General features: G+C 43.0%; 1 protein-coding gene across 1 annotated transcript in view; it reads right to left on the bottom strand.

The window, feature by feature from the left end:
- Positions 1-21,054, bottom strand: part of LOC149434919 (uncharacterized) — a 51,348-nt gene extending 30,294 nt beyond the window's left edge. The window contains exons 1-4 of the mRNA XM_089663216.1: positions 20,913-21,054; positions 13,425-14,141; positions 11,378-11,479; positions 6,982-7,103 (exon numbers count right to left, since the gene is read on the bottom strand). Coding sequence (XP_089519342.1) covers positions 6,982-7,103; positions 11,378-11,479; positions 13,425-14,141; positions 20,913-21,054 — 1,083 coding nt within the window. The remainder of the gene's footprint in view (positions 1-6,981; positions 7,104-11,377; positions 11,480-13,424; positions 14,142-20,912) is intronic.
- Between the last annotated feature and the right edge of the window lie 3,282 nt (positions 21,055-24,336).

The following is a 24,336-nucleotide window of genomic DNA, read 5'->3' on the forward strand; positions in this document are numbered from 1 at the left end:
AGGAGAAGGAGCATCTGAACGAGCGGAAGATGCCAACGAGCGACAACTCCCCTCAGCAGAGGTGTTGGAGCCTTGACTGGCTGATAGAGGGCGATTGACGACGTCGGGTGACGGAGCAAGTAACGGAGCGGGTGATGGAGCGGGGGCTGGGGCAGGCAGAACCGCCGTATGTTTATCACGGTTTTCCCAGGCCACCGAATGGTGACGCTGCATATGCTGACGCAACGCTGTAGTCCCAACATGGGCCCCCTGGCCACGCTTGCATTTCTGGCCACATAGTCGACATACGGCTACGTTTACTTCCTCGGGCGGCTTGAGGAAAAATTGCCACACCACCGAGTAGGAAACTTTGCCCCCGCTACTCTTCACTGGCTGACTGCTACTTCCTCCGTGCGCACCGGCACCACTACTGGCCGTGGTGGTAGGCTGCAGTGGAGCTGGTGCTCTACTCCGTGGACGTTTGGCTCCACTGACACTGATGCGACCCTGCTGCTGTCTCCTGGGCAACCCACCGACTGTTTTGCTCGCTGCCAAGCTGCCACCCTCTTCTCCTGATGATGCGGAAGAAATTGCCTGATGACGACGAGGCTGCCAAGTGCGATCAACCTCCTCATCATCAAGTAGGGTCTCCGCCTCACTACTAGCCCCCTCGGCTGCGTCTGGGTCAGGAGACAGACCTGTCTCTAGACCGGCTACCGAGCCACTCTCCTCGCCAGTACTTGTTCGCTTGGCTGCTGAAAAGGCCGATGTCTCCCCCCGTTCCTGACCGCCCTCTGTTAGCTCTTCCTCACTGTACAGTGGGGCTGAGCCCACAGCATGCGATACTTCGCTTGGTGAGGGAACAGCAAAGGACAGGGGCAGGTAGAGGACACGTGATTTCAGTGGGCTTGGTCCCGGGCCATGCCAACTAACGGTTGTGTCTGACGTACCCACCGACCGTTGGCTGTAGGTGTCAGAGGTGACCTGGGAAGAGGAAGACGACCGAGCCAACCAATCAATGACGGCAGGGTTGTCGGTGGAGACACGACCGCTGGATGACACCGGGAGCACTGGCCTCTGGCTGCGAATACTGCTGCCTCGACCCCTTCCTCTGCTGCCACGTCTGCTCGCTCCTAAAACATTGCCTCCTCTGCCACTCCTCTGCATGTTGTCTGACATACTATTTAATTCAACGATTAGGTGTCCCTGAGTAACAATTCTCTGGCACTCAGTAACAATTCTGTCTGTCCCTGAGTATGAATTCTGTGGCCCTGAGTAACAATTCTGTGTCTGTGCGAGTAACAATTCTGTGTCTGTGCGAGTAACAATTCTGTGTCTGTGCAAGTAACAATTTTGTGTCTGTGCGAGTAACAATTCTCTGGCACTCAGTAACAATTCTGTCTGTCCCTGAGTAACAATTCTCTGGCACTCAGTAACAATTCTGTCTGTCCCTGAGTAACAATTCTCTGGCACTCAGTAACAATTCTGTCTGTCCCTGAGTATGAATTCTGTGGCCCTGAGTAACAATTCTGTGTCTGTGCGAGTAACAATTCTGTGTCTGTGCAAGTAACAATTTTGTGTCTGTGCGAGTAACAATTCTCTGGCACTCAGTAACAATTCTGTCTGTCCCTGAGTAACAATTCTCTGGCACTCAGTAACAATTCTGTCTGTCCCTGAGTAACAATTCTCTGGCACTCAGTAACAATTCTGTCTGTCCCTGAGTAACAATTCTCTGGCACTCAGTAACAATTCTGTCTGTCCCTGAGTATGAATTCTGTGGCCCTGAGTAACAATTCTGTGTCTGTGCGAGTAACAATTCTGTGTCTGTGCAAGTAACAATTTTGTGTCTGTGCGAGTAACAATTCTCTGGCACTCAGTAACAATTCTGTCTGTCCCTGAGTAACAATTCTCTGGCACTCAGTAACAATTCTGTCTGTCCCTGAGTAACAATTCTCTGGCACTCAGTAACAATTCTGTCTGTCCCTGAGTATGAATTCTGTGGCCCTGAGTAACAATTCTGTGTCTGTGCGAGTAACAATTCTGTGTCTGTGCAAGTAACAATTTTGTGTCTGTGCGAGTAACAATTCTCTGGCACTCAGTAACAATTCTGTCTGTCCCTGAGTAACAATTCTCTGGCACTCAGTAACAATTCTGTCTGTCCCTGAGTAACAATTCTCTGGCACTCAGTAACAATTCTGTCTGTCCCTGAGTAACAATTCTCTGGCACTCAGTAACAATTCTGTCTGTCCCTGAGTAACAATTCTCTGGCACTCAGTAACAATTCTGTCTGTCCCTGAGTATGAATTCTGTGGCCCTGAGTAACAATTCTGTGTCTGTGCGAGTAACAATTCTGTGTCTGTGCAAGTAACAATTTTGTGTCTGTGCGAGTAACAATTCTCTGGCACTCAGTAACAATTCTGTCTGTCCCTGAGTAACAATTCTCTGGCACTCAGTAACAATTCTGTCTGTCCCTAAGTAACAATTCTCTGGCACTCAGTAACAATTCTGTCTGTCCCTGAGTATGAATTCTGTGGCCCTGAGTAACAATTCTGTGTCTGTGCGAGTAACAATTCTGTGTCTGTGCAAGTAACAATTTTGTGTCTGTGCGAGTAACAATTCTCTGGCACTCAGTAACAATTCTGTCTGTCCCTGAGTAACAATTCTCTGGCACTCAGTAACAATTCTGTCTGTCCCTGAGTAACAATTCTCTGGCACTCAGTAACAATTCTGTCTGTCCCTGAGTATGAATTCTGTGGCCCTGAGTAACAATTCTGTGTCTGTGCGAGTAACAATTCTGTGTCTGTGCAAGTAACAATTTTGTGTCTGTGCGAGTAACAATTCTCTGGCACTCAGTAACAATTCTGTCTGTCCCTGAGTAACAATTCTCTGGCACTCAGTAACAATTCTGTCTGTCCCTGAGTAACAATTCTCTGGCACTCAGTAACAATTCTGTCTGTCCCTGAGTATGAATTCTGTGGCCCTGAGTAACAATTCTGTGTCTGTGCGAGTAACAATTCTGTGTCTGTGCAAGTAACAATTTTGTGTCTGTGCGAGTAACAATTCTCTGGCACTCAGTAACAATTCTGTCTGTCCCTGAGTAACAATTCTCTGGCACTCAGTAACAATTCTGTCTGTCCCTGAGTAACAATTCTCTGGCACTCAGTAACAATTCTGTCTGTCCCTGAGTAACAATTCTCTGGCACTCAGTAACAATTCTGTCTGTCCCTGAGTATGAATTCTGTGGCCCTGAGTAACAATTCTGTGTCTGTGCGAGTAACAATTCTGTGTCTGTGCAAGTAACAATTTTGTGTCTGTGCGAGTAACAATTCTCTGGCACTCAGTAACAATTCTGTCTGTCCCTGAGTAACAATTCTCTGGCACTCAGTAACAATTCTGTCTGTCCCTGAGTAACAATTCTCTGGCACTCAGTAACAATTCTGTCTGTCCCTGAGTATGAATTCTGTGGCCCTGAGTAACAATTCTGTGTCTGTGCGAGTAACAATTCTGTGTCTGTGCAAGTAACAATTTTGTGTCTGTGCGAGTAACAATTCTCTGGCACTCAGTAACAATTCTGTCTGTCCCTGAGTAACAATTCTCTGGCACTCAGTAACAATTCTGTCTGTCCCTGAGTAACAATTCTCTGGCACTCAGTAACAATTCTGTCTGTCCCTGAGTAACAATTCTCTGGCACTCAGTAACAATTCTGTCTGTCCCTGAGTATGAATTCTGTGGCCCTGAGTAACAATTCTGTGTCTGTGCGAGTAACAATTCTGTGTCTGTGCAAGTAACAATTTTGTGTCTGTGCGAGTAACAATTCTCTGGCACTCAGTAACAATTCTGTCTGTCCCTGAGTAACAATTCTCTGGCACTCAGTAACAATTCTGTCTGTCCCTGAGTAACAATTCTCTGGCACTCAGTAACAATTCTGTCTGTCCCTGAGTATGAATTCTGTGGCCCTGAGTAACAATTCTGTGTCTGTGCGATTAACAATTCTGTGTCTGTGCAAGTAACAATTTTGTGTCTGTGCGAGTAACAATTCTCTGGCACTCAGTAACAATTCTGTCTGTCCCTGAGTAACAATTCTCTGGCACTCAGTAACAATTCTGTCTGTCCCTGAGTAACAATTCTCTGGCACTCAGTAACAATTCTGTCTGTCCCTGAGTAACAATTCTCTGGCACTCAGTAACAATTCTGTCTGTCCCTGAGTAACAATTCTCTGGCACTCAGTAACAATTCTGTCTGTCCCTGAGTAACAATTCTGTCTGTCCCTGAGAATGAATTCTGTGGCCCTGAGTAAGAATTCTCTGGCACTCAGTAACAATTCTGTCTGTCCCTGAGTAACAATTCTCTGGCACTCAGTAACAATTCTGTCTGTCCCTGAGTAACAATTCTCTGGCACTCAGTAACAATTCTGTCTGTCCCTGAGTAACAATTCTGTCTGTCCCTGAGAATGAATTCTGTGGCCCTGAGTAAGAATTCTCTGGCACTCAGTAACAATTCTGTCTGTCCCTGAGTAACAATTCTCTGGCACTCAGTAACAATTCTGTCTGTCCCTGAGTAAAAATTCTGTGGCCCTAATAACGTTTCTGTGGCCCTAAGTAACAATTCTCTGGCACTGAGTGAAAATTCTGTCTGTCCCTGAGTATGAATTCTGTGGCCCTAACTAGCGTTTCTTTGTCCCTAAATAACGATTCTGTGGCCCTCATTAACAAGTCTGTGTCCCTGAGTAATGGTTCTCTGTCCCTAAGTAACTTCTCTCTGTCCCCAATTCTCGTTTCTGTGGCCCTAACTCTGTCCCTGTCCCTAGTACAGAGCGGTCTGCCTCTGTTCAATGACTGCAGGCAAATGAAGATTTCCAAAATGGCCGCTATATATACCTCGACCATTACACAGTGCTGGCTGGCTGGCTGCTGATTGGCTGATGCGATCACATGTCGTTGAGGAATGCATTATGGGGCAGCGCGCCTTGTCTGCGCGCCTTCCCCGACATCCCCGCTCCGTCGCCGCACATGTCAGCCGCCATTTTCGGAAAAATTTCGATTCGCGCGTCCGAATTAGGCTGTTTTTCGGATTCGGCACGAATCGAAATTTTTCCGATATTCGACTCGAATTCCACTTCGGATACTTCGATTCGCTCATCTCTAACTATAACGTTCACGTAAACCAATTAATTCACACGTATTGGGATATATTTTAGCAAAGACATGGAGCAGAGTACATTTTGGCCTAAATTTATGACGAAATTTGATTTTCAACATTTTTTTAGTGGACATGTTTATTAGCAAAAAGTCAAAAATATTGTTTTTTTCTCAAAATTGTCAATCTTTTTTCTTTTATTGTCCAAAAAAATAAAAACCGAACAGGCAATAAATACCACTGAAAAAAAGCTCAATTCGTGGGAAAAAAAGGACATACATTTAATTTAGGTGAAGCGTTGCATGATCGCGCAATTGTCAGTTAAAGTAATGCCACGCTGTAATGCAAAAAATGGCCTGCTCAGGAAAGTGGGGAAATCCTCTGGAGGGCAAAGGGTTACTCATGCAACGCTGTCCACGAAAGCCATACAAAGCAGTGTGCTTACAGTGTAAAGCACACACACAGTAAAACAGCACACAGTTAACCCTTTGATCGCCCCAGATGTTAACCTCTTCCTGCCCAGTGTCATTAGTACAGTGTCAGTGCTTTTCATTAGCCCTGATCACTGTATTGGTGTCACTGGGGATGTCAGTGACACCATGTCATTTACCCCCAGTGTCAGAATGCCCGCCGCAATCCCTACCCAGAAATGCAAAATCATGTATAATACGTGTCTTTGCGCACCGTGCTGCCCTGTAGCAGTATTACTGTTATAGGGCAGATGGGAAGTGGTTAAGCTTTGACAAAAAAACATGGAAGCTGATTGATTCCTATGCAGAGCTGCACCAGATTTTGCACTCTCCAGTTTTACTAAATAACCCCATAAGTGTAATTTTTGTCTGCTGCATCATTACTCTGCTATCCGTATGTGTCACTTCTGACAAGTTTTCCTGACACCAAGAGAAAAAAGGTGACAGGAGAGGGTCCTTCAGCACACAGTCTGTGATTGACAGCCTCAGCTCTGTTTCTATGTGCTATCTAAAGGGGGGTGTCTCTTCTCTTCTCTCCAGCTCTTCTTACTGAACTCTGCAGTGTGTAACTTCAGCTCCCTTCCCCTGCTTTCTGAAAGCTCAAGCAAGCTGTATACATTCTGGACTTTGAACGGCTGTAGAAAAGAGACGTAACAGGTACAATTTATGTAGGAGGATTTATTTCATCTCTGGTTGTCACCTGAGGCCAGTCACTTCACTGGGTACATGTAAGGGTTTACAACCACTTGAAAAGTAAAAAAAACAAAAAAAACAAATCGGTGCTCCTGGGCAAATGAAGTTGATTTTTTTTGGCATTTATACATATTCCCAGGATAATACCCACTCTCTGTGTTATTTTTCTTCTTTTTTTTTTGCCTTTGCCTATTAGCCCAGAAATTAGGCATTTTTAATTTGACAGATTCTGCTCCAATTGATTTCAATGGGTTCAGCTTTGGCACCTGAACTAAATCCGGGCTGTTCGGCTCGCCACTAATCAGTGCATCGGCAGTGTGTACTCCACAGCACATACCCATGGCTGTGTCACAATTGGTCAAAGAGGTCCTCTGTGACCAAGCACCGGTGGGTGGGGTGAAACGCGTCGAGGCCATGGCCAGAATGGCGGCTGAGGCCATTCCTTACCATTCCTCAACATTGGACTCCTGGTGTTGGTTGAGCAGCATTCATCCCTTCCCTTGCATTGGCTGACACTGGGATCACTTGGACTCATGCTCCCATCTTCTCACTTGCCGGTGGGGTGATTTTTTTCCTTCCATCCACATCTTGGAGCGGCACCATAAGGTATACTTTTCAAGGTGTCACAATTGGGCTCTTGATCAGAACAAGCACTAATGCAGCAAAACAGAAATTGTAACTTTTTTGGCAGAAGATAACTTACCTCGGATTTGAAAACAGATTCAAAACGTTTAAATTCCTCACTTGTTGCATCATTCAGATTCTCCTGGAATTCTATGTTAGTGAACCTAACTTCGACATTCACCTGGGCATTCACTGTAGTTTCTATGGGAACAGAATAGTACACTGTGACTTTTGATTGATGAACACTGACACCATAGTTGGTTAAAGCTGAACTCCGGCATGAACAAATTTTATCTAAATACATGGACGGCAGGGGCGGACTGACAACTCATGGGGCCCCTGGGCAATAGGGGATCATGGGGCCCCTGTGTCCTTGCCCAAACTCAAAAAAGCCTATGAAAAAGGTACCAGGGGCATCTCATGGGGCCCCCTACTGACCCCGGGCCCTTGGGCAGTGCCTGAGTTTCCAAATGGTCAGTCCGCCCCTGATGGGCGGGTGTATTTTTCCTTGAATCTTGGTGTGCTTTGTGTATTTCTTCCAGGCCTGTGCAGTAATCCAAAGTGTACCTCTGTAATAAAGACCAGTCACTGCTGCCCTCTCTCCTTGTGCAGAGTGACTGGTCTTGTCTCCGCCCCCTCCAGTTATTTTAAGTGGTGGGTGGACCTGCTGGGCCTCTCCCACAGCTCTGCTCTTTGCACAGTAATGGTGTCACTGCTACTTTTATAAGGTAATAACTTGGTTTGTAAAGGCATTTGGTGCACACAAAGTTGATTTATTATTTTTATGGCTATTGAGGAGCATATGAATTGTAATGTTTTTGTGCCCGGAATTCAGCTTAAGCCATATGAATAAAAGCTGATCAACTTAGCACCCCCCCCCCCCATTACCCCAGCCATGTTATACTTTGTCTTAAGGTATTATAGTGTGAAGCAGAAGGCAAAGAACTATGGACTTTCTAGGATGGCACCCAAGGATATACATTCAACACATAAAATTCATTATTTAACCTCCCTGGCGGTATGATTATTTCAGATTTTTGGTGCTGAAAGCGGTACATTATTTTGCATGGAAATATGTAGTTTTTTATTGTAGGCTGTAATTTTTAGGAATAACTCACTGAAATCTGTCCGAACAAGAGTCTATTAAACATCCTGGGTATGATAAAATTTGAAACACGAAATCATAAATTATAATTTAATAAATAATCATAAAAAATAATAATATAATAATAATACATTTAATTCAATAATATAATCAAACCGAAAACACTGAAATTTGAAATAGAGCGCCAAGTTCGTACATTGCTGAGCAAAGTCGCAAAATCGTTTTCAGTGTCTGATGATGAATTTCCCCCACAAATCATTATCACTCAATTCTGCAAGTGGTTCTGATTTACTATCGCTGTTCTCTAGCCGGTCTAAAACCGCTTTTGACCTAAAGGGACATTTTTTGGACGCCATGGATTTTTCTAAGTTTCCAGGCAGAAAGACAGACAAAATGTGCTCCGGACAAAGCACTCGGGACAAAATGTATGTGAAATGGGTTGAAACAGCAATGTTTTACTGTGAAAAATGTGTTTTGAAAAAAATGACATTTTTTAAAATTTTTCAAATTTCCTGCCGCCGCCCGTACGTCCCGATGTCACGGGGACCGGAACACAGAAGCTGGATGCCGGCATCAGCCGGAGGAGATGGCCGGGGACGCTGCAGGGGACACATCGCGGGAGCGAAGGACAAGGTAAGTGCTGCAGGGACTCCCTATGCAATGCCGCATGGTAAGCCCGAGTGAAGCTCGGGGTTACTGCTTTTGGTACTAAAACTCTACCCCGAGCTACACTCAGGAATACCGCCAGGGAGGTTAATAATCACATCATATAAAAGATTCACACTATGATATTTTCTCTGACACACTACAAAGATCATTTATCTGTTTACATTATGCTAAGTCTTCTGTTTAACAGGTAACAGGTTGCGGGCAACGCGTTTCATAGATAGCTCCGCTTCTTTAGGACATATCCTGAAAGGGCTACAAGACATCCATGGAATTCTATTGAACTCAGTATAGTTGTCACAATTGGTTTGTGGCATCATGTGATTTCAGCCCTCTATGGCCACCTATTTCCTCATGAAAGGTACTGTGGGGGACTAAGCCTAGGTAGGGATGGGCTTCATGTTTGACTCGAACATGGGCCGTTTTTGTGTTCGGCGAACACACGAATGGCATGGGAGTTCAACGGGCTGTTAGCCTGCCACACCCCACAATGCACTGCACCCTGACTTCCTAGTTTCCTTGGTTGTTAGAACACAGGTAGCTACTGCTACCTAGTGTAATCAGTTTTTGGCTTAGGTCCCTCCCCCACCCAAGAAAAAAACAGATAAAAAATCAATTCACCAAAAATTTGCCATCTTCTTCCACAGGCAGTGGCTCTTCACCATCTTCTCTACAGGCAATGGCTCTTTGCCATCTTCTTCTACAGGCAGTGGGTCTTCACCATCTTCTTCTACAGGCATTGGCTCTTCCCTATCTTCTTCTACAGGCAGTGGCTCTTCGCCATCTTCTTCTACAGGCATTGGCTCTTCCCTATCTTCTTCTACAGGCAGTGTCTTTCCACCATCTTCTTCTACGGGCAGTGGCTGTTCACTATCTTCATCTACAGGCAGTGGGTCTTCACCATCTTCTTCTACAGGCATTGGCTCTTCCCCATCTTCTTCTACAGGCAGTGGCTCTTCGCCATCTTCCTCTACAGGCAGTGTCTTTCCACCATCTTCTTCTACGGGCAGTGGCTGTTCACCATCTTCTTCTACAGGCAGTGGCTCTTCATCATCTTCTTCTACAGGCAGTGGCTCTTCTCCATCTTCTTCTACAGGCATTGGCTCTTCCCCATTTTCTTCTACAGGCAGTGGCTCTTTGCCATCTTCTTCTACAGCCAGTGTCTTTTCACCATCTTCTTCTACGGGCAGTGGCTGTTCACCATCTTCATCTACAGGCAGGGGCTCTTCACCATCTTCTTCTACAGACAGTGGCTCTTCGCCATCTTCTCTACAGGCACTGTCTTTTCACCATCTTCTTCTACAGGCATTGAATCTTCACCGTCTTCTTCTACAGGCAGTGAATCTTCACCGTCTTCATCTACAGGCAGTGGCTCTTCACTGTCTTCATCTACAGGCAGTGGCTCTTCACCGTCTTCATCTACAGGCAGTGGCTCTTCACCATCTTCCTCTACAGGCAGTGGCTCTTCACCATCTTCTTCTACAGGCAGTGGCTCTTCCCCATCTTTTTCTACAGGCAGTGGCTCTTCACCATCTTCTTCTACAGGCAGTGGCTCTTCACCATCTTCTACAGGCAGTGGTTCCTCGCCATCTTCTTTTACAGGCAGTGGCTCTTTGCCATCTTCTTCTACAGGCAGTGGCTCTTCGCCATCTTCTTCTACAGGCAGTGGCTCTTCGCCATCTTCTTCTACAGGCAGTGGCTCTTTGCCATTTTCTTCTACAAGCATTGACTCTTCACCATCTTCTTCTACAGGCAGTGGCTCTACACTATCTTCTTCTACAAGCAGTCGCTTTTCACCATCTTCTTTTACAAGCAGTCGCTTTTCACCATCTTCTTCTACAAGCAGTCGCTTTTCACCATCTTCTTCTACAGGCAGTGGCTCTTCTCCATCTTCATCTACAGACAGTGGCATTTCGCCATCTTCGTTTACAAGCAGTGGCTCTTAGCCATCTTTTTGTACTGGTAGTGGGCAGATCATAAATGTTGCAGAGAGCAATGAGCCTCTGGAGATTGTATGAATATAGCAGCTGTAGTTGCTGTTTTTTATTTTAAGGGGTCTTGTTTTTTCCAGGGTATTATTAGGTTTTATTATCTGACATGTTGCTTTGATTTTTTTTTTATATAAAGTGTTACTAAACCCATGACTCTGCATATCTGGTCTTCCACAGTACGCAGAACATGGAAATGCAATTACTTTAGTAAATATATATTACCTTTTCTCTTCAGCAGTATATAGCAGTCTTGTGACTTCTACACGTGTCCGGCCAAGCACTGGTTAATCTTGTAGGAGGCGTTGTCATTCTCCTCCGACTGTCCTATGAGTCTGCATGACCCCTGACCCTCTGTCTGGACAGTGCTCATTGGCCCTGTGCCTATCGCATGTAATCTCTCTCAAAAAAAAATATCATCATACCAAACTGAGCATGTGCAGACTTGTCACTGCTGCTCTAACTATGGCAGATGGATTGGAGACAGTAGAAAAAGGGGAGGATCAGAGAAGACAGGATCAAACATCCTTTTTACAGTATGCAGAGGATTAACCCCTTAGGTTCCACAGTGAGTATAACAAGCATGCTTTACTGCATATACAGACTGATTGTACTATTGTGGGTCTAATAACACTTTCATCAGGGTATAGTTTGGTACTAGTAATGCAGACAAATTCCCACACATCCTGTTTCATACAAAGCCCAATAAGACTTACCTATTGTAATTATATCAGGGATTAACTCACAAAAGGTCCCATAAAAATTGGCAAGGCAGACACATTTGATCCCATCAAAGTAGCCACCATTTTGACATTGTACTAAGCAAAAGAAAGAAAATAAGTAAATGACAATCATTAGTTGCATCAGTAAAAACATTATTATGTTTAAACTGTAAATGGAGGATACTTAGTGTATTCTCAACAATTGCCATGTAGTTTTAAAACAAAATACTGCTTTTAGCATTTTTCACTGCTATTTGCATCTCAGTGCTGCTGTGCTGATCTCTTCCAGACCTTTCCAGCCACTTCCTACCTACATGCATTTGCTCCAGTATCAGCTGCATTGACCTGGCCCCTGAAAGTGACAACAGTAGATAGTGAAGGGGCAATATGTGTTGGCATAGCCACTTGCAGTCACCTCCACGGTATTGTGTGACAGGGTGACAACCCAACCAGTGAATCAAGTCTGTACCACTCCAAACCCCGGTGCCAGTGGATTATGGTATGGGGCACAGCAACAGAGGCACCCCAACTCTGAGCCAGCACACCAACACGGTACAAATAGACAACCCTAATTTACTTGAATGTCATTCCACCAATGATGTTTTGGGACTGCATGGGGACCCCTTTATTGTTTAGTCACCTTGATTATGGGGTCCCTAATTGGCTCTGAACAGTCCTTGGTAGAATGCAATTTAACCTCCCTAGTGGTTTGATTATGTCACACCGAGCGGTAGGTGTCACCCGGTGCGGTGCGCAGCCCCTGCACCTGCCTAGGGATGTCACTGGCTGGCCTTATCTTTAGTTATATTAGGACTGAATATATCACCATCCGAAGCCTCCAAGTTGTTGCCTACATCCCAAGGCTCTATAGTATGTGATAGACCCCCCCCCCCAAAAAAAGCAGGACTTTAAAGGCAACTCAAAAAGAAGTACTGAAGTAAAATATAACAAAAATGTATTACAATATCTTAAAAGACACACGATGATGTCATTGATATAAAACTCGTAACAAAATGATATCATACTACATACTACAATCATTTGAAAGATCCAGTATAATCAGCTTTGTAGCGGTCTGAATATGTCCATATTTCTGTGCTCAAAGCGGTACATATTTTTGCATGGAAATATGTTGTTTTTTTATTGTAGACCTGTAATTTTTAAGAATAACTCACTGAAATCTGTCCGAACAAGAGTCTATTAAACATCCCAGGTATGATAAAATTTGAAACACGAAATAATAAATTAAAATTTAATAAATAATCATAAAAAATAATAATATAATAATAATAAATTTAATTCAATAATATAATCAAACCAAAAACACTGAAATGTGAAATAGAGCGCCAAGTTCGCACATCGCTGAGCAAAGTCGCAGAATCGTTTTCAGTGTCTGATGAGGAATTTCCCCCACGAATCATTATCACTCAATTCTGCAAGTGGTTCTGATTTACTATCGCTGTTCTCTAGCCGGTCTAAAATCACTTTTGACCTAAAGGGACGCTTTTTGGACGCCATGGACGTTTCTCAGTTTCCAGGCAATAAGAACAGTAAAAATGCAGGCAGGGCGCCGGACAAAGCACTCGGGACAAAATATATGTGAAATGGTTTGATACAGTAATGTTTTACTATCATATTTTAGTGAATTTAGTGAATGTCACTTTTTGACATTTTCAAATTTCCCGCCGGTTACATCCCACGTACGCCCCGACGCTCGCAGGGGACGGAACCCAGAAGTCAGATGCCGGCATCAGCCGGAGGACATTACAGGGGACACTGCAGGGGACATCGTGGGAGCATCTTCCTTCCCACAATTCAGTTTTGAACAATATCACCAATCCTCAGCTGGTCACATTGCTCCTGTTGTAATATCCATGGTAAAAAATACAGAAGGAAAGAGTGACTCTATTGTAATGGTTACCACATATGTGCTGTCAGAGAAAGGTGATAAAGGTGCCTGAGAAGCCAAAGATGATATCTCTCCATCATGCAAAATAATTTTTGGGTGGACTAACACTTTGTATGTGAAAGAACCCCTTACCTGGTCCTGGAGTCCAGGTTGTACTTGTGGTGGTAGTAGTGGTTAACGTTGTGGTTGTATGGATTGCGGTCTTGGAAGTGGGTGTTGTGGTTGTGAATATTGTGATGGTAGAAGCAGGAGATGTTGTAGGTGTGAACATTGTGGTGGTAGTAGGTTTTGTGCTTATGAACATTGTGGTGGTAGTGGGTGTAGTTGCTGTGAAAATTGAGGTGGTAGTGGGTGTAGTTGCTGTGAACATTGTGCTGGTAATGGGTGTAGTTGCTGTGAACATTGTGGTGGTAGTGGGTGTAGTGGATGTAAACATTTCAGTGGTAGTGGGTGTAGAGGTTGTGAAAATGTCGATGGCAGTGGGTGCAGCAGTGGTTGTGAACATGTTGGTAGTAATGGGTGTAATGGTTGTGAACATTGTGGTAATAATGGGTATAGTTGCTGTGAACATTGTGGTGATAATGGGTGTAGTTGCTGTGGACATTGTGTTGGTAATGGGTGCAGTTGCTGTGGACATTGTGGTGGTAATGGGTGTAGTGGTTGTGGACATTGTGATGGTAATGGGTGTAGTGGTTGTGGACATTGTGATGGTAATGGGTGTAGTGGTTGTGGACATTGTGATGGTAATGGGTGTAGTGGTTGTGAACATTTCAATGGCAGTGGGTGTAGTGGTTATGAGTATGGTGCTTGTAGTAGGTGTTGTGGTCGTATCTGTTCTTCCTGTAAATCCTAGAAGAAAAAATAGAGATGATACAATATGCAGAAGATACTGACACTAACATATCAAGATTTAGCAATAAGGAAGTCATGAAAAATGTTCCCCTTTAGCCTTTAATGAGTACTTTATTCATTATTGAAAAAATAAATATATTAAATAGTTTATCATAAATATATTTAAAATATAATTGAATTATATATATACTGCATAAAAAAAGTTTAAAATTGAATAAACCTTAAAAAAAAAAAATTAGACACCACACCACTATAGTTTCCCTATAATGCTCAGTATGATCTATATTTTGTTTGCCATATCTGCGTTAGGAAAGTTTTGGCTCCATTTACCAACATTTATCTAATCTAATGGCTTTGTGAAAGTATTTTTAGTTGAGATACCACAGAGTCGAAGTATATTCCTGTCTGAATGAGCCAATGTGATATTACTACATCAATGAATAAAATGATACACAGAAATGTAATGCGATGAACTGACCCCATTTTGGCTAAATGGCCGCTTACCTGCTGATAGAATGAGAAGACCAAAGACAGCAGCGTTGAGCATCATTTTCACATCACTTGTTATGCTCACACAGGAAGCTTCTGTAGCATTGAATCACCCAGAATGTGTTCTCCAAAGAAAATCCAGAGAGTAAATAATAAATATGATTTATATGGGTTATAAATAAGACAAATGTAATGCAGTATATGCAAATGAGAGCTCAAAGGACCAATAATGAGTTTTCTTGCTCAGGTAACAATAAAAAGATCAAAGTTCAAACTTCTGGATATGTATAGGAGGAAGTCAGTAAAAATGTTCACGCTGATATGAAAAGTTGGTGTAGAAGGATTTCACCTTAAACAAACACTGAACTCCGTACAAACATCTAAATACGCATATGAAATACATATTGTAACATACTGTTTTACCCATCAATTGATTTATAATGTGTTCCTCCTAGGATTTACACAGCTTTGATGGAAAGCATGGCCTGGGTGATGGAATACAGTGGTGTCCTCTACATTCCCAGACTGTTGAAGACACCAGCTTTTCTCAACTTTTTGAACAAGGACATATCCTTAAAATAACTTTCTGGTCTCAGGGAACCCCTACTAACAATTACTATACCTGCAGTTTATGGTACATCAGTGTGATAGCTCCTTACATTTGTGGTCATTGCTCAAGGAACTCCTTGCATTCTCTGGAGGAACCTTAGCATCCCATGGAACCCTGGTTGAAAAAGGCTGGACTAAACAATGAAAGAGCACCAGAAGACTGATTAGGTAATCCTTCTGTCCACTTTGGTCTCTTTCCCAATTATTTCTCATCTTATCATTGGGTTCTAGATCAGGTCATTGGAGAGCTGTAAAGGTCAATATTGAGTTGGCCCCGCCCTTTGCATCTATAACAGCTTCAACTCTTCTGGGAAGGCTATCCACAAGGTTTAGGAGGGTGTCTATGGGAATGTTTGACCTTTGACCTCACATTTGTGATGTCAGGCACTGATGTTGGATGTGAAGGCCTGGCTCTCAGTCTCCGCTCTAATTCATCCTAAAGATATTCTATCAGGTTGAGGTCAGGACTCTGTGCAGGTCAGTCAAGTTCCTCCACCCCAAACTGGCTCATCCATGTCTTTATGGACCTTGCTTTGTGCACTGATGTGCAGTCATGTTGGAACAGGAAGGGGCCATCCCCAAAGTTGGGAGAATGAAATTGTCCAAAATGTCTTGGTATGCTGATGCCTTAAGAGTCCTTTTCATTGGAACTAAGGGGCCAAGCTCAACCCCTGAAAAATAACCCCACACCATAATCCCCCCTCCACCAAACTTAACACTTGGCACAATGCAGTCAGGAAAGTACCATGCTCCTGGTAACTCAGACACATCTATCGGATTGCCAGACAGAGAAGCGTGATTGGTCACTCCAGAGAACACATCTCAATTGCTCTAGAGATTCAGTAGCAGCGTGCTTTACACCACTGCATCTGATGCTTTGCATTGCACTTGGTGATGTAAGGCTTGGATGCAGCTGCTCGGCCATGGAAACCCATTCCATGAATCTCTCTATTCACTGTTGTGCTAATCTGAAGGCCACACAAAGTTTGGAGGTCTTTAGCTATTGCCTCAGCAGACAGTTGGCGACTTCTGACCCCACTCTGTCATTTTACTACCACTTCCTAAGTTGCTGCTTTTTCCAGTTGCTTGGACTTTGTTATAATACCACTAACAGCTGAGGAAATTGGTAGCAAAGAAATGTCACAGATGGACTTATTGCACAGGTGACAACCTATCACGGGACCACGCTTGGAGTCACTGAGCTCCTGAGAGCGACCCATTCTTTCAGAAATGTTTGTAGAAGCAGTCTGCATGCCTGGGTGCTTGATTGTATACACCTGTGGCAATGGAGGTGATTGGAACACCTGAATCCAATGATTTGGAGGGTGGGGCCAATACTTTTTTCAATATAGTGTGTATATACAGTGAAGGAAATAAGGCAACAAAGGAGTAGCTCAAGAAGAAGCACATTAAGGTCCTGGAGTGGCCTAGCCAGTCTCCAGACCTTAATCCGATTGAAAATCTGTAAAGGGAGCTGAAAGTTTGAGTTGCCAAACATCAGCCACCAAACCTTAATGACTTGGAGAGGATCTGCCAAGAGGAGTGGGCCAAAATCCCTCCTGAGATGTGTGCGAACCTGGTGGCCAATACAGGAAAAGTCTGACCTCTGTGATTGCCAACAAGGGATTTGCCACCAAGTACTAAGTCATGTTTTGTGAAGGGGATCAAATATTTATTTCCCTCATGAACATGCAACTCAGTCATCATTTGTTAGATATGCATTTCTGCTGAATTTTTTGTTGCTATTCTGTCTCTCAGTGTTACAATACACCGAACATTTGATTTTTAGACCGGTCATTTCTTTGTGAGTGGGCAAACATTCAAAATCAGCCGGGGATCAAATACTTATTTCCTTCACTGTATATATATATATATATATATATATATATATATATATATATATAGTATTTAAATATATATAATTAGCCCCTAGAAAACAAACTCTTTAAATTAGGATGCAGTGAGATATTAGTACAGTAGTACAATGTCCAATAACAGGAAGCTAATCTAAGGTACATAATTTGGAAAAAATTGATATGTGAGGCAATAAAAGTCACAGTTTCACTTCCATATTTTCAAGATAAAGTGTACATACTGCAGTTTGCCAGTCCACAGATCAGGTTTCATTAGTTTTCTTTTTTTTTCCATGTATTTTTTCCTTTGCTTTCACTTGATGATCCTGCTGGTAACACACTGCCTGACGTATGTGACAACGATCTCTTCATCTCCATAACGTAAGTCAGGGTGTTATGTAACCCAAAGAAATACATTTTAAAATGGGATAAACTGGAGGTGCTAGATCCGATGCTTGGCTTTCTTCAAATACAGATTGGTAGTGGTATTTGTCATTGTCATCTAGGCTGTTCCGAAAAACACAAAGTGAGAGAATAGTCCCATAAGAGTGCTACACACCTAACTTGAGAAGTTCATGTGAAGAGATAGAACAACCCACCAAGAAATCAGTTCAAAAGTCCATATAACCTTTGTACTTGACAATGAAGTCACAACGGGTGGAAAAACGGTAGTCTATGTGATTTTGGTTTGACTCGCGAAATGCGTTGGTACTGTTTTTCTACTGGTTGTGACTTCATTGTCAAGAATAAAGGTTTTATGGCCTTTTGAACTTATCATTCTACACATTGTTCCTTCTCTTTACAGAAATCAATTGGAACGGGCTGACAACACTGCTTGGGATTTCTATGAAATAGAGGTACTGTGTTTTCAGCTCAAAAAGGAAATTCAAGCTGAACTCCAATAGTGATCTTTATTGTATTGTTAACGTGGCCAACGTGGCACAATGTATGTATGTATATCTCATACCTGATGGACCACTGTGGAATGTTTCTGGGTCCTGTGCAGCTTCCCCACTGCACACTGACCACAAGTGCCCCTCTTACTTGTTCCATGCTCTGGTGCCAGGTTTTTTCCCTCTATGTGTGCCCACCAGCTTCTTGCCTCACCAGTGCCACAGGGGGCACTGTCTTAAAGCATTAGCCTGTGGTAACCCCTGTGGTCAGTGTGCAGAAAGCCTTTACTGTTTTTACACAATTCTCACCTGGCGCCTCCTTTCCTCTGCGATCTAGGGCACCTGACATGGCAACTGTCATCTTCTTCCCTGCCGGGCGGGAACTTTGAACACGAGTTGCGAGCGGCTCCCTGCATGGTCCCACTGCTGTCACCGCTCTATCCACCTGACTGCACCACCATCCCACTCCTCTGCTGGTCCTTCCACTCTACATGCCAACTGAAGGAATCCCAGATGTAAGTCTTCTGCTTTACAGTTTCTTGCTCACTCACTTATCTACGAAGGATTCCCCACATCCTTGATGAGGAGCTGCCAGTCCTTTCCCAAGCGGTTGCCTTCTGGTCCATCCCTTCTTCCATCATCAGCCTCAGGACGCACCACCTGTGTTCACACTGCCACCACTTCAGTCACATAAGATCCTCACCATCCCCGACAAGGATTGCCGTTTCCTATCCAGGTGCCCTGGTTCCTTGGTCTGCCTTCTCCTCCTATTGCCTAGCCTATGGACCATTCCACCCACTGACTCTTCTCCATTATATTCTGTGTTCAGTCAGTTCCCATTTTTCTTTCCACTACACCCTATGTCACCATTCCATTCTATATCATGTGAGCGCTGAATTTTTGTTCATTATTTAATGATCATTGCATGTACCACAATACAAGAACAAGGTGATTTGCCTTATACTACATCCTGTAGGTTCAGTTCACATAAATGCTCTGTATTGGTGTGTAATAAACAAATGCAGGACATGTTACATTGTGTGCCGTGTGTTTTGATGGGCTGTAATGAAATATAACACACTACAATGTCTAAAAATTGCATAAAAGAAAAAAAAAAGCAAGCACTGCAATGCATTTTAAGAACCCATTACAACACATGGCAGTACATGTTCAAAATGCAGACCTTGCACATGTTATGCACATGTTATGCATATAATAATGTACACTGTGTGGTGTGAATGAGCCCTAAAAGAGACAAAAATATGGGAAAATATGTATGTATTGAAGAGATATACTAAATATGTGTGTTATATTACAAAAAAAGGGTCATGTCCAATTTTGAACATATTAGGGTTCATTCAAAAAATATGCAAGTAAGGACATTTTTTTTTCTCTTCATATTCTATGTACAATATAAAGATTATGCAATTTTGTACAGGTAATTATAAAAGCTGTGCAGACTGACTGTCAGGATCTGGATCACCTGCTGGTGACACTGTGCTTATCAGAGCAAGATGTTGTAGTTCTGGTGTCCACCAATGGGTGTCTCCTAGCAGCCAGCAGTTTTTATTAATCATTCTCCATCTGATGCTGGTTGCTGGGATGGTATTTAGTCTCTCCTCTGCTAGTACATGTCACTTCAGTATTTTTCTTAGCTGTGCTAAGTCAGATGTTGCTTGCCATTTACCTTGCTACTGATCTTGCTCTTCAGTGCCACTTGAAAAAGCCAGCGTCATGACACCTGTGATCTTTTGTGGCATTCTGACAACCACTGTAAGAGGGGCATTCTTCTAATAACCACCAATGTAAGGGGTATTTTTCCCACTAACCCCCAAAGCCTTTTTTAATAGAGGTTCCCCTAGACCTGAAGAGTTCTGTGGTAAAAGCTTGCAAAGGTTGATATTGATGTATTATTGGAGTTAAAATTAACTTTCCATTCAAGGAATGACAATTGCATGTGGAAACGTAATAGTTTACTGGGGGGAGTTCTCTTGATGAAATAACTAGGCTGTCCCCAGAACAGTAATAGAAGGGAAATCTTGGGGACACTAGTTCTGGTGACAACCAGGATGTTTCTCCCTTTGTGAGAAAGTGAGAATTGGGATCATTTGCTTTGTTATAATTTATTTTGGATTTGTTGAAATTTGTTACTATTGTGATTCAGAAATTCGGATACATTTGAATCTCAGAATAACAAAAATTACGCCCAAATTTGGATTAGTATCAAATTGGATTGCACACGTCTAGTTACCTCTACAGACATCTTTATCGATTTGTGATGGGGTTTTATTATGAAAATATGGGATTTATAGATAAAGAAATATTATCCATCTGATAAAGTAGAAGAGTAGAACTTTTTTTTTTTAAAGGAGTTTTAAGTTTGTATTTAATTGTTTGACTTGGTGAAAAATAAAGTATAACCTTCCCTTCTTATATTTAGAGTTTGTGTACACATTTCTGAGTTTTTTATACTGTTGCAGTCACATTTATTTTGGTTCAATAACCATGTGTTATCTGGTGTCTCTAGACCTTTTTTTTTGTGTGTGATAGACTGTCTATTTAATTGGCATTTTTGTGTAATCCAACAAAAATAAGTCCTTTAGTAAAGCAACCATGACATTCAGTAATTATTACGTCTAGATATCTTTCAAGATAACATATGATGTCAACAGATTAAGTTCTTTGTTACACATACACAATTTCTTTACAAGTTTTATTCAAATTTTCCAGAGATAAGTAATTTTCTATTTGAAGAGAAACTGTTTCTTGTGCTTAGGTCATGAAATACATTCTGACATCCCATAGGTGGACAGATGTGGTTACCTGACCCCTTGTGAATGTATCATGTGTGAGGTTTTATATTAGTCTGTCTGCCTTCTCCTAAGATGCAATGTTGAATGCAGGAGAGACCAATCACAAGTCACCAGCGATGGCACGCGAGGCTGGTGAAGGATCCTTAGTCCTTAGGCTGCATTCACATTTGAGCAATTTGTAGTTTGAAGCTCCAAGCTCCAAAAAGGCTCTCACCAGACCCACATGCCTTCCACTCTCATGGTCGGCATGCATCGCTTGTGAAATCTCCAACTGTGGTATCACCATGTAAACGCAATAATCTCCATAAATCTCCTTACTACTCTCCACCAGGTATCATGGTCATGTAAAAGTACAAGATGAACTCCAATAGTACAGTAACCAATATCCTCTGTTTTATTAACCACTTCCCCTTCCTGCCCAGGCCAATTTTCAGCTTTCAGCGCTGTCACACTTTGAATGACAATTGCACGGTCATGCAACACTGTACCCATATGAAATTTGTATAATTCTTTTCCCACAAATAGAGCTTTCTTTTGGTAGTATTTACTCACTGCTGGGTGTTTTATATTGTTGCTCTATAAAAAAAAAAGAGCAAAAAATTTGAAAAAACATTTTTTTCTTTGTTTCTATTATAAAATTGTGCAAACAGGTAATTTTTCTCTTTCACTGATGTGCGTTGATGTGGCGACACTGATAGGCAGCTCTGATGGGCACTGATAAGTGGCACTGATGAGCTGGCACTGATGATGCTGCACTGATATGAAACAATGATGGGCACTGATAGGTGGCACTGATGGGCAGCAATGATGGGCACTGATGGGTGGCACTGATGGCACTGACTGGCGGCACTGCTGGGCACTGATGGGTGGCACTGCTGGGCAACACTGATGAGTGGCACTGATGGGGGGGCACTGCTGGGCACTGGTGAGTGGCACTGATGGACACTGGTGGGTGGCACTACTAAACACTGCTGGGCACAGGTTGGTGGCACTACTAAGCACTGCTGGGCACAGGTGGGTGGCACTACTAAGCACTGCTGGGCACAGGTTGGTGGCACTACTAAGCACTGCTGGGCACAGGTGGGTGGCACTGCTGGGCACAGGTGGGTGGCACTGCTGGGCACTTGTGGGTGATACTACTGGGCACAGGTGGGCAGCACTGGTGGGTGGTACTGCTGGGCACTGATCATCAAGGCACTGATCATCAAGGCACTGATCATCGGTGCTGATCCATCCTCTGACGATTGCCGGTTATCGGCAGTACTTTCCTCACACTGTGACAGTGTGAGGAAAGTGCAGCCGATAATCGGAAACTGCATTTACTCGGCGATCTGCTGTGTCATTGGACACAGCTGATCACGTGGTAAAAGGCTGCTGTGATTGGCCTTTTACCACATCTCATGATCAGCTGTGTCCGTAGGACACAGAGATCATGGAGATCGCCGGGTGCGCGCCCCCAGGGCAGTGCAGGAGTGTGTGTTCTGAGTGGACGTCATATGACGCCCTCCCAGAACTGGACAACCGTGCTCTAGCCATCATTCAGCTATAGCGCGGTTGGCAAGTGGTTAAATAGGTAAAAAGCCACTCACAAGATAAACTAGTAAAATGCTTGTTATAATCCAATATAGTAAGATGTGCTTGTCATGCTCTCACCACGCCGAATCCCACAAAATGGCACTCCCGCATCACTTCCAGTTCCAGTTCACAACATCACTTCCGGTAACCGCACAGCCTCACACTGACATATTTCGTCACTTCCGGCTTAGTCATAGGAATGGCTGTACGGCGCGCCAACTTTCTTTATGTACCCTCCTCATTGCTGCCATTGGTGAATCACTAACCATGGGCAAAACCACTCACAGTCCACCCATTTAAATGGATATCTCACCACACTACTGGTCAGTTGGTATAATACAAAATTACCCCTAAAAAAGGGAGTTACCATAATGACCTAAATATTATTTAGCAGCAGTAAGGGGTTACATAAAGTGGCTAAGTTAGCGACTCTTCATAACAACGACTCATCATCAATAGATTAACAAAGTACAAATATATACTGTACATATACATACATGTAAATATGAGTATATAGATTTTAATACATAAATACATTTCAAATAAATGAAATAATAAAATAAAACGGAAATCATATAATAATAGAATATAATAATAAAATATAATAAAATCGGCCCAAAAAAGATTCCCTTATTTTCATCCTTGTAGATTACTAATAAAGCAATTGATGTCCAGCTCAATATTAAGCCCACCTGGTGCCAAAGAGTGAAGTAGATAAGTCCACTTAGTTGGTCACAGCGCCACTGGATTATTTATGTTTATTTATGTATAGTCTATTCATTTAAAGTGGCAGCAGTGGTCATTGTTTGTTAATTATTGAGATCATTCAGTTGAGCACACATTCAGCGCAAGGGTTTTTGGTTGTGTTTTATATTAAATTTAATGCGCTGTACCTTATACTATGTAAATATAATGTATGGTACCTTCCTATCTATTTACTAATGCTAGTAGCATAAAGATTAAAAATAGCTACTGTTGATTGTGAAAGTTTTTTTCTGCTTTTATTACATGTGATTACAACATTAAAACTATGTGTGCATTAAACAACATACTACAGTATTACTCAAACTCATCTTTTATTTTGATCATGTACTGCTTTCTACAGGCCAGAATATGGAACTGCATTGATAGGGACAAATGACGCTTATGGTACAATGTGTTAAAGATAAATCCAACTTGCTGCATCTTTTGGTGTGTTTGCACCTTTGATAGGGCTGAGCGGTAACACATGTGATATGTGGAAGATTAAGAACCTCTGATTATTGTGATTATATCGCAAAGTACATGGTATGCCTTTCATTGTTCTCTGTGTTCAGAACCAACCTGTACTATTGTCCACATGGTTTCACTCCTCTTGATACTTCCAAGTTAGAAGTGCTGCCAGGGGCGGACTGACCATTTGGAAACTCGGGCACTGCCCGAGGGCCCAGGGTCAGTAGGGGGCCTAATGAGATGTCCCTGGTACCTTTTTCATAGGCTTTTTTGAGTTTCGGCAAGGATACAGGGGCCCCATGATCCCCTATTGCCCGGGGGCCCCATGAGTTGTCAGTCCACCCCTGAGTGCTGCTGAACACTTCCTCTGGGGTCATGTCCAGGAAAAGTAATAAAACCTGCTGCGTGCATTTGGGAGTTAGTGGAGCAAAGACCTCTCTAATTATCTGTTCCCAGGCTTCTTTTCCTAGGTGTTTTCCTTTCTGGTAAATAGCCTATTTCTGGAGGACCTTTGTTATCCTCCCACCTTGACCTTTTGCCTGGGTAACCATGACCCCACCTGACAATTTTGTTCCTTGCTTTGCTTGGCTTCTTTCAGGTGTTGCAACTTTCAGTGTTACTGAGGGCTGCAACCTGGGAGCAGTCCATGGCTGAAGCCCACCGTCCCGTGTGGGGTGCTCTGGTGAAGACTGGTTGGTTTCTTGGATCCTACACCTTAACCATCTTTAGAACCTACATTTGCCTGGTG

This window comes from Staurois parvus, unplaced genomic scaffold (assembly GCF_062004578.1).
Source record: "Staurois parvus isolate SC_StPar_1 unplaced genomic scaffold, SC_StPar_1.0 ptg001642l, whole genome shotgun sequence".
In the NCBI taxonomy this organism is placed as follows: Eukaryota; Metazoa; Chordata; class Amphibia; order Anura; family Ranidae; genus Staurois; species Staurois parvus.